This window comes from Falco peregrinus, chromosome 1 (assembly GCF_023634155.1).
Source record: "Falco peregrinus isolate bFalPer1 chromosome 1, bFalPer1.pri, whole genome shotgun sequence".
Lineage (NCBI taxonomy): Eukaryota > Metazoa > Chordata > Aves > Falconiformes > Falconidae > Falco > Falco peregrinus.
The window spans coordinates 23,844,809-23,862,663 of NC_073721.1; the positions used below are offsets into that span (position 1 = coordinate 23,844,809).

The window sequence follows — 17,855 nt, forward strand, 5'->3', positions numbered from 1 at the left end:
AGACTGCTACTAGAAAAGTCAACCAAACAATAAATAATAACCTTGATCTTTCCTGTGCTAGCTTTCTTCATGAAATACAGGCCTGTGATGTCTTTTTTTTTTTCTTTTTCCAAACAGCAGAAGGATGTCTAGTCATTTTCTTGTTTCACTTTCAGTATTCTTCAGCTTTAGTTAATTTCACAGGCCAGGGAACAGAGATGATCCTATTCTTCCACAGAATCTAGCTCAATAGGATTCTTTCCACCCTATTTCCCAGATGTACATTTGATTTTTCTAATGTTCTCCCTGATACAATAATCCTTCAGCTCACTCTCTTTTACATTGCCTCTTTTGAGCCCCTTGCCCTCCCTGCAGCAGCGCTGGAAGGCGAGGAACTGAGGATCCCTGTTCAGAGCCAGCCCCCTGCATGTGCCTTGACTGCGCAGGCTAACAGAGGCTCTGTTGTGCTCTGCACTGATAGAAATGTACCAACCGAGGGAGTGAAAGGCAGAGGATAGATTTGTATTATACAACGTTAGCGCTATCAAAATACAGCTGGGCCTAAAGAGCCTATTCAGAAGCTCTAGATCGTGCTTAAAAAGTAAATAAGGTGTCTTGAGCACAGCTGCCTCGAAAATGCAGCTTAGTGCAACAGTTAAGACCACCTTACAAAGTAGCATAGGAAGCTGAGTTTGTTCTCTTAGTTTCCTTAGGCACCAAAAGAAAATTGGAAGAGACTGACCTTCAAATACTGAAGCTGCATGCTTGGTTAATAGCTAGACAAATGGCATAATGGTATTTTGCCAAAAGCCAGAGGGATGCAACATATTTGCCCAGGTGATTCAAGTTCGGGCTACTTTTAAAATCTGTTATTAGGTGTGAAAGTCACCCAACCAAACAAGCCCAGCACAAGGGCCTCTGCACCGCTCCTACCCTGCAAAAACACTTTATGGCCCCTACTGCTGTAACTCTATAACTCTCTCCTGAGAGTAAAGGTGATGACTCTGGCTGGAGAAGGGCCACAGTGGCGAGAAAGCTGCTGTCATCTCTGCCCAGTCCTTATGTTTCAAAGAGCCATAACCAAAAGCCAAATCTGAAAGTGTAACAGCACTCAATACTTATGATAGAACAGTTGGGGTTGGAAGGGACCTCTGGACACCATCTAGGCCAACCCCCTGCCAAAGCAGGTTCACCTACAGCAGGTTGCACAGGACCAAGTCTCAGCAGGTTTTGAATGTCTTCAGGGAAGAAGACTCCACAGCCTCTCTGGGCAGCCTGTGACAGGGCTCTGTCACCCTCAAAGTGAAGACGTTCTTCACCATATTCAGAAGGAGCTTCCCGTGTTGCAGTTTGTGCCCGCTGCCCCTTGTCCTGTCGCTGGGCACCACTGAAAAGAGCCTGGCCCCGTCCTCTTGGCACCTGCCCTCAAGATATTTGTAGACATTGACAGGTCCCCTCTCAGTCTTCTCCAGGCTGAGCAGGCCCAGCTCTCCCAGCCTTTCGTCACAAGGGAGATGCCCCGGTCCCCTCACTGCCTTTGCAGCCCTGCGCTGGGCCCTCCCCAGCAGTTCCCTGTCTCTCTTGGACTGGGGAGCCCAGCGCTGGACACAGCACTCCAGCTGCAGCCTCCCCAGCGCAGAGCAGAGGGGCAGGATCACCTCCCTCGACCTGCTGGCCATGCTCCTCCTAATGCACCCCAGGGTCCTTCTGGCTGCCTTGGCCACCAGGGCACACTGCTGGCTCGTGGGCAACTTGCTGTCCACCAGCACTCCCACGTCCTTCTCTGCAGAGCTGCCTCCCAGCAGGCCAGCCCCAGCCCGTACCGGTGCATGGGGTTGTTCCTCCCCAGGTGCAGACCCTACACTTGCCTTTGCTGGACTTCATCAGGTTCCTCTCTGCCCGGCTCTCCAGCCTGTCCCGGTCTCACTGAACGGCAGTGCAGCCTCCTGGTGTATCAGCCACTCCTCCCAGCTCTGTGTCACCTGCAAACGCTCTGAGGGTAGCTCTGTCCCTTCATCCTGGTCACTGATGAGTAAGTTGAACAGGACTGGGCCCAGTACTGACCCCTGGGGAACACCGCTAGCTACGGGCCTCCAGCTACGCTCTGTGCTGCTGGTCACAACCCTCTGAGCTGTGACAATCAGCCAGTTCTTAGTCCACCTCACTTGTCTCCTCATCTAACCCACACTTCCTCAGTTTACGTGTAAGGGTGTTATGGGAGACAGTGTCAAAAGCCTTGCTGAGGTCAAGATAGACAACATCCACTGCTGTCCCCTCATCTACCCAGCCAGTCATTCCATCCTAGAAGGTTATCAGGTTGGTCAGGCCTTTTCTCTTTGGTAAATCCATGTTGACTGGTCCTGATGACCTTCTTCCCCTCCATATGCTTAGAGATGACCTCCAGGATGAGCTGTTCCATCACCTTTCCAGGGATGGAGATGAGGCTGACCAGCCTGTAGTTTCCTGGGTCCTCCTTCTTGCCCTTTCTGAAGGCTGGAGTGACACTGGCTTTCCTCCAGTCCTCAGGTACCTCTCCTGTTCTCCACGCCCTTTCAAAGATGACGGAGAGTGGCTTGGCAATAACACCTGCCGGCTCCCTCAGCACTCAGGGGTGCATCCCATCGGGCCCCATGGATTTGTGGGTGTCAGGTTTGCTCAAGCGATCTCTAACATGATCCTCCTCGACCAAGGGAAAGCCTGCCTTTATGGATTTATCCCCCCCGAAAAACAAGATAGGGACAACCATAACAGTGCCAGGCTCTCATGGGCAAATTGAGAGGCCTCTGAACTAAGTATTACAAGTGGCCAAGGGGCAGCACACAGACATGTCTGTGGCTCTGAAAGGCACAGACCCCCTGCTTCCTCCCCAGAGAAATCTACTCCTGACCTATGTTTGGCCAATAGACTTTAACAAGGCAGGAGATACTTTCTACTTACGTATAGGATATGACTGAGAAATATGTCCGTGCACAGAATTCTACAGAAACTTTGTTCTTCATTGACTTTGCTATGATTTTTTTCTTCATCATCAGTTCATGATTTCTCTCACTAATCACTTAACACTATCAGTAAGTCTGAGAAGCTTTTTTATGAATTTGGGTAGGAAGGATAATTACTGTTGTAGAACAACTACTGCATAGTAAATTCAAAACAAGCAGTCCCCAGAACCCACAAAGAACCTATCCTTTAACTTCAACACATGTGCCTATTAAAAAAAGGCTAAGAACTTATATGGCAGCAAATGGTCTCATATGTTACTGTGGCTGGCCAGCTTCTTCCTCAGCCTGCTCAAATCATCACAGGGGAGACATTGCTGTTGACCTCTTGGGGCAATACTTTTAAACAGATGCCACAGCAAACAGTTTACCTCATTTTGAAATCTCTGGTTCTCATGACAAATTTTTAGCCTTAAGTTAATGTGAAAAGAGACAAGCTAACTGCCCCCCCCCCAAAAAAAAAAAAAAATTAAAAAAAGAGAGATGGAGGAAAAAAAAAGGTGGTTGGGAGAGAAGAGCACTGCTGCTCCTAACAGAGAAGTGACATGCCAGTGTGTTTGTGACACCTTACCTTATCCCCTGGCTGTGGTCTCATAAGAGAGACTTGATCATAGCCTCGTCGAACCAAAGCCCACAGTGCATCAAGTTTGCCCTAGAATTAAAAGAAAAACCCAAACAAACAAATTAAAAAAAAAAAAAAAACATTCACCACTCAACAACAAGACATGACCCAGAAAGATCCAGCCTTTCTGTATTAAACGGCCTGCACAAACATTGCTCCTGTGTCCTTGCGTTCTGTATACTGTTTAGTGGGACAGCCAGAAGACAGACCTCAACGGGGTAACATGTACCTGATATGGAAAAGGGTAAATTCAGCCTGCTCAAAACTCAGAGGATGACTGTAGTTTAATGTGAACAACTCCCCTGAGAGGCACAATTACACAGGTGTTACATTAACAAAAGCGCTGTACTGATGGGAGGCAAGCTGGAGCGTGGATAAACAGCCACAAGACCACCTACCTAGGCAGGCTTTAAAATTCACAGGCACTTCCCAGACAGTAAATTTAAGCACTGTTAAACTGATCTGCGAGCACGGGGGACGACGACGACAATGATCTCATCCCCCAAAGCACTGGTTTGGGACATGGCCACACATTTCTGGGTTGAGCGCAGTGTGCTGCTCACTTGGCCTGCACTAGCCCTCCAGCTTCCTTCTCTGTAAGCGGAGAGAAGGGCTCTGCCCTGCCTCAAGGATGCTGTGAGGATACATACATTAAAAGACAGGAAGACACCAGATAGTAAAATGACATAGGAGAAATGGGGATGCAAGTGTGGAGAGACTGAGCGACTTGCCCAAAATCAAACACTATGTCTTGTGGCTAAACTAGAGGGGAACAGAGCTGAATGCCAACCCAGGGCCTTAGCCACAGCGCAGTCAAAGCAAACACGGCACCTTTTATCTGATCTTCTCTGTGTGCTGCCTTCAGATGGCATGGACCAGCAGCTGCCCTCCCCAAGAGTTGAGGTATCTGCTGTTCCAAACCAGGCTGCACGAAAGGACCTGAAAAGGCGGCGTGAGCTGAGAGAGGGAAGATGACCTCATGACCTCGTATTCTCATGACCTCAACACCCTCCACTCTTCCTCAAAAAACTATGGCCGCACAGTGCCAGGTGAAATGCACATTCCAAGGAACGGGCAAAGCTGAGGGTTACTGGCCATTTTTCTAAACAGGCTCTCCCAGCTCCACCATAAGAAAGGCGGTGCTAAGGAAGTGGGATGTAGTAACACGCACAACATACGAGACCCGGTGAAACGGAGGGGTAGAGACATTACCTTGATTGGAGTGTACCATTTCCGCTGGGAAGGTGGTTTTCTCACATGGGGCTTTTTCGGCTTGGGTTCCCATGGCTCATACTCCTGTTCAGGCAACTTAATAATAGCATTTTTGGGCTTCTCCAATTTTGCTCCTTCCTCTGTTGACCCCTTGTCTCCCCATCGCACCTGAAGCCAGGAGAGCACACTGTAAGTAGAGGCACTTCAGCAGTCCCCACCAGCAGGTGGTTTTCACAGGCTTTAATCTAGTTCCCATCAGATGACCCAAAGCCATGAGATATGAAGCCAAATTGATGAAGGCACCAAACTCTCACTAATCAAAAATACACATTTAAGAGTCAAATAGTCTCACTCAAAAGCTACTTGAACTACTAGGCTTTGCACCTTCCAGTAACCTAAGACGTTGTTATTCACAGCATTCACATCTGGATGCTGGAATTCACAGCATCCAGGGCAAATTAAGCCATTTTCAAGTGAAATGTGAGGCACTCTGCCCAGCTCTGCGAGGACACAGGTGCAATACACATCCCGTAGTCTCATACAAAAGGCAGGTGGCAGCACCAGATGAAGGCAGGCAGTCTTTACAGCTAGCCCTAACAGCTCCTGCTGTTCAGTTCAGAAGTGAAAAAAGCACCAGTAGAGAAGCACGTGAATGGTGTAAGAGCATCAGTGCTCAAACTTGTGCAGCTACTACTAAAAACAGCTCTTCCAAAGACAACCTTGCATAGTCACAAGAGAGGTCAGAAACTTCATCTTCCCACACTATACCCTACTTATTTCAAGCTGAAATTCTGATTTTGTTGTCTGACTTACCTCAAACAGAAATATGACTCTGCATTCAAGGATATATGATCCGTAAGGTTACTCAGCACCAAGGATAATATTCTCCCAAGGAAAATGGTTAAGGATATTAAGATGAAATACTTCAACTGAAGACTTGCAGGTACCTGCTGAGACACCACTGCTTTCCTTCTGTTATCCCTAGTTTGGTCCAAATCCTCAGCTGGCTTACATTAGCCCCTTTCCCTCAGCTATCAATTAAATCTAGTGGGAGTTGCTGGTGTGACATCCCTAAAAGTCATCATCAGGCCCTTGGCTGACTCCCTGAATGTACATACCACAGGACAGCACAAGGCAAATTTCTTTCACACACATCAAGACTGGCTTGTGCATGAGTCTCAGGGCAGGATTTGCATCATTGGCCAGCTTCAACACAGATGTGGTTTTGTGCATTTGGAAAAAGGGGGGTGGGGGGGCGGCACGGGACATAATTGCTGTTTTAAATTCCCCAAACCAACTGCATCCAGCCAGCCAGGCACAGTGTAGATGGTACCCTCAAATATTCAACACCAGTGTAACTCTGCCTGAGACAGGAAAACTGGACCAGACTGCACTGAAGAGTTTGATTCAGTAAATTAAAACTTCTTTCAGTGCTTATTCCATCTCTTAACCTGCAAATTTTGGTGGCTCATAATTCTAGATTCGATTTATTATTCACGTGAATGATGGCAGCTTGATGTCTGTTACTTGGACAGCAGGTGCAATCGGGTGGTCAAGCCCTAATTAAGTCTCAGTCTCTAGTCCAACAAGGCAGCTTTTTTAAAAAACACGTAAAAATATATTGTTACAATTTATAATTAAATGTGCTGATTTTTACACTAAAGAATAAGCCGAATACCTCCATCCTCTTAATCCCACCAACACCTCGACCTCCATAATAAGACGCATCCACAGTTGGCCACTTTTTCTTTGGCAATCCATCTTCATCATCCGATTCCTATGGAAAAGACAGGAAGATATTACTGCTGTTCTCACAAACAGCATAAACTACAGAAAACAAATTAACATCCTATGATCCAATCCTTTGATATCTAGCTTTGTATGTTACACTTATTTGATGACAAAAAAACAGAAGGCTCTTGTCTCTGCAGCTGCAATTTTAACTAGGGAGGCCAAAGAGGATTGCCTATTCCTCACTCCAGGCAGCTTTTATTTAGTCAAATATGCATTGAGCTTCAAAATCACAACTGACTTGTAAGGGAAGGCAAAGTTTAGCTGAATCGTACATTATACTGGCTTGCCTCTATTCTATGCAGAAAATGCAGCAATCAGCCCCAAAAAATTATTATTAATTGTACTTTTAGAACTTGATGTCACCTAACAGGGAAAAAGGCTATCACTATGAGTTTTCTAACATGTGTATCAGTCCCTCTACTCATGGCAGCTGTAACCAGTAACATTGCTTGATTCTTTGTAGAGCCTGGCTCAAGCTGTACAATTTGGAACCAGGACTCAGACCGGAGCATCTCCAAATTGTCAGGAAGCTCAGATCCACAGGTTTTGATCTGCAATTATAAAGACTACCGATTATTTTTCTCAAATGTGGGGGAGTCTGAATAAGGGATTTACTTCAGGCGCTTTGTTCTGTTCTTGCCTAACTGAGAGCTGGCAAGTGTTTCTGGTTCAACAACCCTGGAAACACATCTCCAGCTCTATCATCGTGAGCCAACAGAAGTCACTGGGGTTTCTCAGGCTCCCTATCATCACACTGAGTGGAGGCAGCTGAAAGTCACATCATGACACTCTCCAAGTACACACATAATTGAGGAAAGGGCCCAACAAGCCTCGTACAATACCATCCTCATTCCTCACACTTTTTAATAAGGAGAAAGAACTACACCTCATGCTGATAGGCAGATGTGCATGCTGCTCTTGAACTGGCCATGCACAGTGCCCTCTACTAATATTCAACAGTACAAGTATGCTCCTAGAAACATTGCCTGGGCTTAGTTTTTACTGAAAAAGAAAATAATCAAATGAAATCCAAATACTGGAGAAGGACACAAATTATTGTCAGATTTCTAGGTGACCTTTTCCTCAAAATTGTCCTACATGTTTCTACTGGAACGTAAAAGGAATTGAAAGTCCAAAAGCCAGTAACTGCTTTTAAAAAACATGCCTTAAATTTTGTTTGTTCATATTTAACTCTTAGATTATACCCTGGAGAAAGGTATTTCCATCAGTTATTTCAGTAACATCTGATCTCTCAGCTATGGCTCATGGGTCAGTTCCTCCAACAAATTCTTCAGTATGGGCAGGCAAGACCAGAGCTGACAACCCCAGTAAGGGGGTTGGGTTTGGGGATTTTTTGTTTGTTTGGGTTGGTTTGGGTCTGGGGTTTTTTTTGTTGTTTTTTTATCCTGTCAGGGAAATAAACATACAAGGAAGGCATTGTGGTTTGTGTTGGGTTTTGTTGTTGTTTTGGTTTAGTGGTTTTTCTGGCGGGTTGTTTTGAAAAGCCTAACAAATACACAATTTTTATCCCATTTTGTGCCACATCTGAAACCCAGTTAACTACTACAGCAGTTTTAACGAATTTATATTTTATTTCATTGTCAACTCGAGTGCTACATAAAATAACCAGCCTCTTCCATACAATGTAACACAGATTTCAAGCGTTCAGGTCTAACAACCCTTATTGCTGGCAAGCCTGGCAGTAGCAGGACACAGTTAATAGTGATGGCTGATACTTTTCCAGCTGGTAAAGGTTTTATACCAAATATCCCCTACAACGAACACAGAAAGCAACATCAACAGCTACCACATACATTTTGAAAAGCAATGGAAATCTAACGCTTGTGGTTTAGAATAAATTTTAGATAACTATATTCAGTTTAATGGACGTAATACCAGATTGCATCAGGTAAAGAGCAGGTCACCATACCTAGGGAGGCTAGTGGTAAGCATAATGAAAAAGCAATCCATACTGGATAAAGACAAGGTCAAGTAAAGGGGTGGGTAACATCTGTGTTCAGTGTTATTCCTGGAGGCTCACGTCAGCTCACAGTCTCTTTGATTCCATTTAAAAATCTCTGCTGATCAGAATAATCGCAAAGCACCTGGAAACCCTGCTGCAGGATTGTGATGCTCTCTGAAAGCTCTTTCTAACACAGCATGGCTGCAATTGCATGCTTCATGACGATACTAATCACCCTAAAAGCAGCATGATTTTTGGTGTGTATTCTGAAGTTAAATTGTGACAGTGCTGCTGCCCAGGACAAGCGACAGGATCACATACACAGTAATGGTGGCCTCTGGCAACCTCAAAACAGCAGCTGTGGTTGCCTCCTTATATTCATGCCAAGCTACAGCAAATCAGCAGCAAACTGTAAGCGTCTCTTGTGGGTTAGGCAAGTATTTTTCCATCATTTAACTGCCTATGCCTAGGAAAGAAATAAAGGGAGGCATGAGTTTTCTCTGGAGGTACTTTTATTTATTACTATTATTTTTATTAAACAAGTACAGTGAAACTAAGCTGAGTTCAGGGCTACTGTCCAAAAATAACTAAATACAACCCTGCCTCAAACAGCTCACAACCTAAATGGATGAAGGCTAAATGTCCTTCCAAAGGTCACTCTGCAGCAAAGCCACAGCCAGGGCAGGCTCTCGTCTCCCTCTCCTGTAGCAAAACCACAACAACGTGGCTTTGCTGTCCTGTCCTCCAGCTGCCCGATTTTGTTTCTTACTAATAATCTGGGCTAAACTGCTGAGAGCAATGGCAGCTTTACTGGAAGAGGGACAGGTTTCATCACAGCTTGAGAAGCAAAGATTTGCTTACACACCTGTTTGATGTGCAGCAGAAGCAAAAATGAACAACACAGGAACTGTTGTCCGTGGACTTTGAGTTATTTGACTTTTCTCTGTGGATGGAAATAATCTTGCTGTATGTATATAAAGAGGCCAGAAAGCAGAAATAACTGTCCTAACGCAAGAGCCTTCCTCTCACAGCCTTCAAGGTGTCATTAAGACACCTACAGGGCTGACATTCCTGGGCAGCACAACACACTACAGTGGCTGCAGCAGCTCAGAAATAGCACACTTACAGGCTCCGGAGGTGGCGGTGGCGGTGGCTCCTTGATCACCTGCAATATATAAACAATGGGAGAAATCTGAGATAATGGTAGGTTCATCCATCTCAGTGCTATGTCCTTTCTGCTTTCTTGCCGATACCACAGACGGGTTGCTGGGCTCCATTCCCCTACATTCAATCCTTGTTAGCCCCATTACATTTCAGCAGGCATAAAATAAATGTGGACGAGAAGCTAAATCCCTAACATTGAACTATCTGATTAGTCAAGAAGTGCCCTATTAACTCATAATACAGCTCCATGATGGTAGCTCTGCCTAAAAAATGTCATACACCAAGCTAGTGCAAAATATTCACTCCGCATCTGCAGCTCCTCTGAATAAAAGAGAAAGCCTAACTCTTGTCCCTAAAAAAGACTGTTAACAGCTTATGCACACATTCGTAAATCAGTTCCACTACACTTTTCCCGCAGCAGGTTTAAAATCTTTTTCTAAGAAGGTCTCGATCCCTACAGAAATTTGGGCCATGTCCATGAGCTCACCTAAACTTCTCATTCAGGGTCGAAATCATGTAGGCTTTGCAACACTCCAAAACTCAGACCAGAGCGGCTTCAACACATGCCTTCAGCAATTTGTTGAATCAGGGCCTTACAAACCTGCCAGCATTTTTCTTAAAGTTAACCACCCACTCCAACACTGTAACCGTGCTTCTGCAGAGAAGAGATGAAACCAAGTCAAAAGAACAAAACCCTGTACTTACCACTGTGCAGCAAAGGGGCCAGAACCACCACAGAAGAGCCAGAGCCAGCAACAGAAAGAGGATCAGGAGAGCAATGAAAAGGATGGTTCCAGTCAGCTGCAAACAAGATGATTGCTTCTGAGTGACCTGTGCATGTCACGAACAAGGCAGGAGCCCTGACATCACACATTTAGACTGGGCAAAGTAAGCCAGGTTTCCCTCAGTACAAGGTCTCAGGTAGGTTGTGCAGTCACTCACTGTTATCATTAGGGTCACATCAGCACTTGGTGTGACACATCTGTATTTGAAGTCACAACTCCAGGAAGCACCTCCTGTTTGTGGTGTGTATATATAAAATATATAAATGTATTGTGTTCATAGCGCACTAGATTCAAGGGTGCTGAACTTGAATACCAGCCATTCCCAAATCTGTGCTGTCAGGTCCTTTCATACTGTCAAAGGGGCATTGCAAACTACATGACAACAGACTCTCAGGTGTGAAGAGTAACCTTTCATCACTAGAGATACAGAACATGCAAACGCTGATACTCAAAGAATGGGAATACTGCAGCTAAGAGCTTACGGGTAACTCTGCATATCAACAACAAAGAACACAGCACAACTTACTCGCCCAGGCGCATCAGCTCCCCAGCCTGCCCATATGGCCTCTTGCCTCAAACTGCGCACACAACCCCAGCCGGAATGATTAAGCAAACTAGTACTTAATGCTGCTGGTTCTTGGTATGCTTCCTAGGACTGGTTTGACTATTTTTAATGTGATGCTGTAATCACGATCTTAAGCATTTCTGATTCTTATATTCCATCTATTTCTCTGCAGAGAACAGTGGGACTCTTGGGCTGGATAGCTAAGGGTTTACATTAAAAATCAAAGTTAAATTTTCTTTAAAGTGACTATAATCAAAAAAAATTTCAAGTGTTAGAAATTAGCTTTTGAGAGCAGCCAGGCAACCAAAGATAATCACGGTTTTGATTTTCCTGGGTACATCTTGAGGGATTCTTTGCTTTCAGACCATTTCATGTCAGCGCGTTCAGAAGAGATATTAACTCAGCGTATGCTCTGATGACTACAGGAAAGCAGGTCTTTATATGCTTCTTGGCCCCTGCAGAACATACAGAGCACATGGCTTTTTGGAAATTAAAGGATTTGTGGCAAATGGGCAGCGGCATGCTGGGACATGCTCTTTCCTTGGACTGCACTGGGCTCTGGGATGAGCATCTCTGGTGCTTCAAATATTTCTTTCATACTGGGAAAAGATACCTCTTCAATGATACATTATCAGAGTTTGAGAAAAGGTTAAATTCACCAGCAACAGGAGTACAAGAGAACAGGCAAAATGTGGCAGCAAAGTAGAGGAGAGCCTGGGACTAGAAAGATGTGAAAAGAGCTTGAAGAGAGGTCTGTGAATCAGGCTGAGGAAATAGGGGCTGGTTAGAGAGGAAGCTGCAAGAGATTTATGGAGGATAGGTGGGAGGATAAATGGAAAGAAAGCAAATTCCAAAGAAGATTTATGGAGGATTAAAGTCCATGACATTCACCTTATTAAATCTGAAACTACTTGCTGAATTCACATGACACCAGAAACAGGAGTCCCCTTCACTGTTCCTAGTGGGCTTGTTTACCCCTCACACAATGAAAAAGCTGAGGATGGAAAAGGAAGTACCAGCTGACAAGAGCTTTGCAAAGCCTGGGTGAGATCCCAAGTGGCTAACCTGGGTGGTTGTTTGTCAGGCCAGATCCCAGAGCTATCAGGACCGACATGTTGAAGATGGGACTAACACAACCACAGCTTCTGCTCCATGCTTTTAGGCAGGTAGCCTAGTATCCCATATCTCTGTGTCACAGCATCACCATCCATCCACTGCTCTGTGGCTTCTTGTTATAGATGCCACAAAGTGACCTGTTTTGGGATATGCTATTTAGCTCACCTCATTTAGCTGAAAGCCAAGGTGGCATACTGCAACATGTGCCAAACCCCTGCCCAAAGGAGTCCTGTTAGAAAACAGTTCAGTGCTGCAGCCCCCTTCTCAGGCCCTCCTATAGCCCCCTGCAGCACGAACGCATCTGGAAAGCAGACACTTGAGAGACATGAATTCCCAGTGAAGTCAGTTTGCTGAGAAAAGGACGAGTAAAAGTCAAGCATAACTTTACGGGGTATTGCTGCACTCTTTAAAAACAAATCCAAGCACAGTAGAAACACAGTGCAGGAGCCACAGATGCACATACCACTCCTGTTGTTACTCCAAATACACATTACCTCCTTGTTTTGTAGCCTTTGTTCCCAAGCTCGCTTTTCCCATGCTAAGAGTTCATATAAATTGCTGAGACATTTGCCAGCCGCAGCTCAGGAGCTGCTGGCAGCAAGAAGCTAAAGAGTCTTCTTTTAACGATTAAATATACAAAGCATCATAGTGAAGCTGGACTTCGAAAAGGAAATAGCAGACTTCATGCAGCTGAACAGATACAAGCACAGGGCTCACACAGAGGCTTTAGGAGTAAAGTAGAGAAGATACTTACTGTACAGAAAGGACAGAAGGGCCAGCTGGGGAGGAGAGCTGAGCAGGCCAGCTGACTGCCACCCACAGAAAAGGAAACGGGAGAGGAAAGGAAACGGAGGGAGTCTCTAAAATGAGAAGAGTGAAATGCATGAAATTAAGACAAAGTTGGAAACTGAACTGCCAACCTCCCTACTTATGGGATGTAACTGGAGTGAGACAGTCTTTTTGTACCAGCTGAGAATCAGGCTTCCTGCCTCTTTCACATTCAGTCTGCAAGACTGGTCAAAAATTGTCAGATTGACGGGACTGGAGATCAGATTCCTCTCTTTATCTGAAAGCTACCAAGAGGAAAGCTTCCTCCGTCCATGCTCTGGCCTGTAGGGACCCCAGCTAGGGCTAAGACTTCACTCTTCATCAGCAATAAGTTACATATGGGTAACTAAATGCACCAGTTAACACTCGTGTTTCCCTACAGACACAAAAGGTTTTATTGTACCCAAGGTAGAAGAGGGGAATAAAACGTGAAAATACCAGTCTTCAATGTAGAAAATTTGGAGGAAAGTTTTGGAAAAATGAAAGCAATCAGGTGAAGCAGCAAATACATCTCTGCTAAATTCTGAGTCCCTGCACCCTGGACTGTTCCAGCAACCTGGCACGAGGCTTCCCAGCTTCATTGCTGAAAACATCAGAAAGTGAGATTGTAAGTTCCAGTCACTGCCTCTGTCTGCATTCCTGCCCTTCTGTTCTGCAGCTGTCAAAAAGGCCAGCAATGATTACAAACCAATATGACAGCATTTGGCATAGGCTATAAAAGTCCTTTTGACACTAATAACAATAAAGCTCAACTTTGATACCAGGTACTTCAGCCAGCTTGGTTTAGTCCCAAGTACAAGGCCACATCTTTAGCTACTGTACCTGCTTGCACCAGCTATGGGTGTTGCCTATTTTAACTCCAAGGCAAGGAAAAAGACTAATTAACTATTAGCTTCTTCATTTTGACTGATTCTAAAATCTGATTTTGATAAAGGATCACTTCTAGCTGCTGGTCCCTCATGCTTTACCTGGTATTTTTGACCAGCTGATGCTTGTACCACAGCAGCACATTCACCCTTGGCTGGACTGAGCAGCAGCCTTTTATCAAGAAGCTCATCCCAGGATCTGAAGCTGCTGTCTCTTTCTGGTCATCTCCCATGACGCCAAAGAAAAGCAACCAGCCCCTATCACTAAAACTATAAAACCACCTTAGCAAGTCATGAACTAATAAAGGTAAATTGTTGTGGTTTAAGAACAAATGCTGTAAGCACCAACCAAAAAATAACCACGTAAATTTAAGAGGACTTTCCATGCTGTGGCCCTTCCAGATCCAAGTCCTGGCAGTTGCACCTTTCACCCCAGATCTCACAACGGATCCCAAAGCTCAACAGTATTGCTTCCTGCTGCTCCTTCCCTCATTTTCTCAGGTTCCCTTGCAGTTGGATTCTAGCTTTAAAGTTCTCCCTTTCCTGGAACAGGAATTGCCAGGGTGCCTTTTGTTGTCATTTTTTATTCACTAAATCTATCATAATCTACCCATCATCAATAACAATTAAATCTTAGCTAGCCATGGTTATTTTTCACAGAACAGCTGGGAATCCAGTCAATGACCGTGATGCAGAAGCTGCAGAGAGCTCATGCTCACTCAAGGCGGCTTTGCCTGAAGAGCTACTGCCTCTTTCCAGGATCTCATGGTTTCTCTGTCAAGCCCCATTGCAATGACTTACACACTGTGTGCTGGTGATGCTGACAGAGCTGGAGATGAATGTTAGCCCGCTGTTCATGCTGACTTGTAGGAAAACCACCCTAAAGCACAAAACAGATACATTTATTTTTAGTGTCATCTTTATACCCATTGTTACCTTTATTCTGGCTCTGTTTTAGCCATTGGCTCATGAACACGCATGGATAGCATGTCCTGCTGAGTCAAGGCATTTTCATGGCTTCAGGTGCTTACCTGAATTTGCATCTCTGCTTGCCCACGAGCTACCCTTTTTATGTTGGTTTAATTGAATTGGGGCATATGCTCGTTATTAAAAAAACCTTCATCCCACCTGGGGAAAAGGGCACCAGGACAGCAAGTCATAACAAAGTCTTAGATATTTGCAATACTACCCTATATAGCACAAAAAAATTTAAGAGCTTTTTTTTTTTTAAACAAGAACAAAAAAACCTTTTACAGCTCAAAGAGACAGAATGTGCTTTCTTTTATATCCAAGCAAATCCAGGATACCTGTACTGAGGTCAAGGATAAAAATACTGAAATGACGGTGAAATTAAAGAAGAATTTGGCCCTAGCCATTCTACAATATCACAGAAAGGGTCTGAGTAAAGAAAAAAAAAACAAACCAAAAAAGCCAACAAAACTTCACCAAACAACTTTTCCTCACCCATGGACAGGAAAGGAGAAGGAGGCATTCCCCCTCAGCCAGCTATGCTGGCTCACACTAGGACAGGATTTGGCACAAAGGGGATGGCTGTAATCCTGTCATACACACAAAAAAGCTTATTTACTTGATACTTTGGGCAAAATCTGAGCCCTTGGCTCAGCAGTGATATTCTCATCTAGAAGTCCACTCTCTCAACACATCCTGGAAAACAATACTTACTGTCCAGCATCTTCTATCACTGGGGCAGGACAAAGTAAGTAAGTATCATGAACAAGGGTTGGCTTTTCATCTGAAAAGAAAAGAATATAACTTTCAGAGATTAAAAACAAGAAGTCGTCCCAAGCAGGCCACCCCCTGGAGAAGTGTTGACACCAATAACAGCTACAGACAAATTCAGTATATAGGCAAGTACCAATATTCCCCAGTGATCAAGTACTAGGATGACCATTCTTGTTGATGCCAATATAAAGTTAGCAGGCTAGAGATGCCACAGCTAAGAAATGGAAGCATACCTCTGGTCCTGACAGCAGCGATCAGCCTTTTGGAAACCAGCTTTGAGCAATATTCACCTTATCTATCTGAAAAGTGCACACAAACTCTGCTCATACTGAATACTCTGACCCCACAAGTTTCTTGAGGGCAAAAGTATAGGGTTTATTTTTTGCCTACTCGCTTCCAAACGCACAGACAAGAGAAGCCATGGCTGCACTGTTTGAGCCCAGAGAAAAGGAAGGACAGAGCTGGGGTGGAGCTGAAGCAGACAGACACTAGAAAACAAAATGCCATGGTTGGTCACATACAGGAGACATGTAGAGAGGGGCCATGACTGAGGTTACCACGAGGACCTATCCTGCAGTACCTGCTGCTTCTCCTGCCCCCACCACCCATCTGTGGCAGCACCATCTGCAAACAGCCCATGTTTATAGGGGTTTGGTGCAGGCAGAGTCAAAAGCAAGGCAATGGGTGTTTTCCTACCCCCTTGCACTCCACTGCTCCAAGAGTCAGCAGTGCCCATCCTGTTGCTTTCAAAAATCACATCCACAAAGCCAAGTCCCATGAACACAGGGAGGAGGCCCAGCAGCAATCCTGGAACAACACTCTACTGAAAGTGTGCAGGCTGAGGCACAAGAGCAGACAAGTCACCGCTGCGACACAGAGCTCAACTCTAAATGGCCCACAAAGCAGCTACAGTGCTAGTCCAAAGAAAGACTAGTCCACGGGAGTCCAACCCAGGTGAACAGGGGGCAGGTAAAAGATGGCAGTTTATTTGCATTTTAAAGGCTGGATTACTCTTTCTACCTAGGGAAAAACAATTATGCAACAACAGAGGTAACAGTTGTTCTTTCATGCTTCACTCACTCCAAGCACACCTGAAGACAAAACTCATTTCCCTGTTTTGGCAGGGATGAGGCCATGAAAATCACAGTGATATGTTTCAGGGCCAGCCTGAGAGCAAAAAGCCAGCAGGCATAGATCAGTGTCTCATCACATCTGTTGCAGATGTAACCCAAGAAAAACACAACAGGGAGGAAGGAGATGTAAAATCAGGGTGGCTTTCCTCCTCTGTACTTCCAGGCCCAGATCAGTGCTCACTGTGTGAATTCCAGTCAAGGTGCTAGTGGATTAGGGACAAGGAAGAAAAAGCAAGAAGGCTGTCTACCTGGTAAACCACAAGAAACAAATCCCTGGCAAAGGGCATCTGTAAGTGGAATCGGAGTGAGACCACCAGAGTTTATTTAATGTAGCCTCCACGTAGGCAACCAGGATGGGAAATGAAGGAGTAATTCATGTGCTCCCTCTTGCAAGTGAATTCACCACTAGTGAAGGTACCAGCCTGACCACGAAAGGATATGAAAGCCTCTACTGTGCTCAGCCAACAAGGGGAGCATATACAGAAAGGGAGCAGAGCTCCTCTCCCCATGCTGTGCTTCACCCTGCCAGGCATACACAGCTCCTCAGGAATGAGAGGACTGCTGAGAAACTGGACACTCGATCTTTTTTGGCCATTCAATCCTTCGCCTGGCTGCTGAGACAGCAAACAGAAGACCCTGTTTAGCATGGCCGTGACAGGGAGTTTGTGTGTTACACACTTGCTGTGATGAGACCAACAACCGGTGTCAGGGAGGAAAGGAGCAGGCTCGGGGGCCCTGCTTCATGGTGAATGTCTCCTGAACCAGTGAACAGTCTGCAAACATCACCAGGGGATGAAGGCAGCATTATTTCTTTTTAGTAGTGATGAACAAGGGAATAGGGAGCAATTTTATTTCTCTCTCTTCAGACTTGACACCTGGTCCTCACTGGCTGTATGCATCACTCACATCATTACAATGATGCTGATAATTGTGCAGCTCCACGTAAGCACTCACAACACAATGCTCACAGGTCACAGGACTGAATAAGGGTGAATTTCAAGCTTCTGTTAGGTGTAGATCCCTACCCAGCTCCCCCGACATTCACTGCCATGGACTCCCCTCAACATGGATGAGAGCTGGCCTATGTCT

The 17,855-nt window shown here is 45.2% G+C and overlaps 1 protein-coding gene across 1 annotated transcript in view; it reads right to left on the bottom strand.

Moving 5' to 3' along the window:
- ANTXRL (ANTXR like) overlaps window positions 1-17,855 on the bottom strand; it is a 64,534-nt gene that overhangs the window by 20,373 nt on the left and 26,306 nt on the right. The window contains exons 11-17 of the mRNA XM_005242597.3: window positions 15,574-15,643; window positions 14,692-14,770; window positions 10,436-10,531; window positions 9,693-9,731; window positions 6,488-6,586; window positions 4,810-4,977; window positions 3,547-3,627 (exon numbers count right to left, since the gene is read on the bottom strand). Coding sequence (XP_005242654.1) covers window positions 3,547-3,627; window positions 4,810-4,977; window positions 6,488-6,586; window positions 9,693-9,731; window positions 10,436-10,531; window positions 14,692-14,770; window positions 15,574-15,643 — 632 coding nt within the window. The remainder of the gene's footprint in view (window positions 1-3,546; window positions 3,628-4,809; window positions 4,978-6,487; window positions 6,587-9,692; window positions 9,732-10,435; window positions 10,532-14,691; window positions 14,771-15,573; window positions 15,644-17,855) is intronic.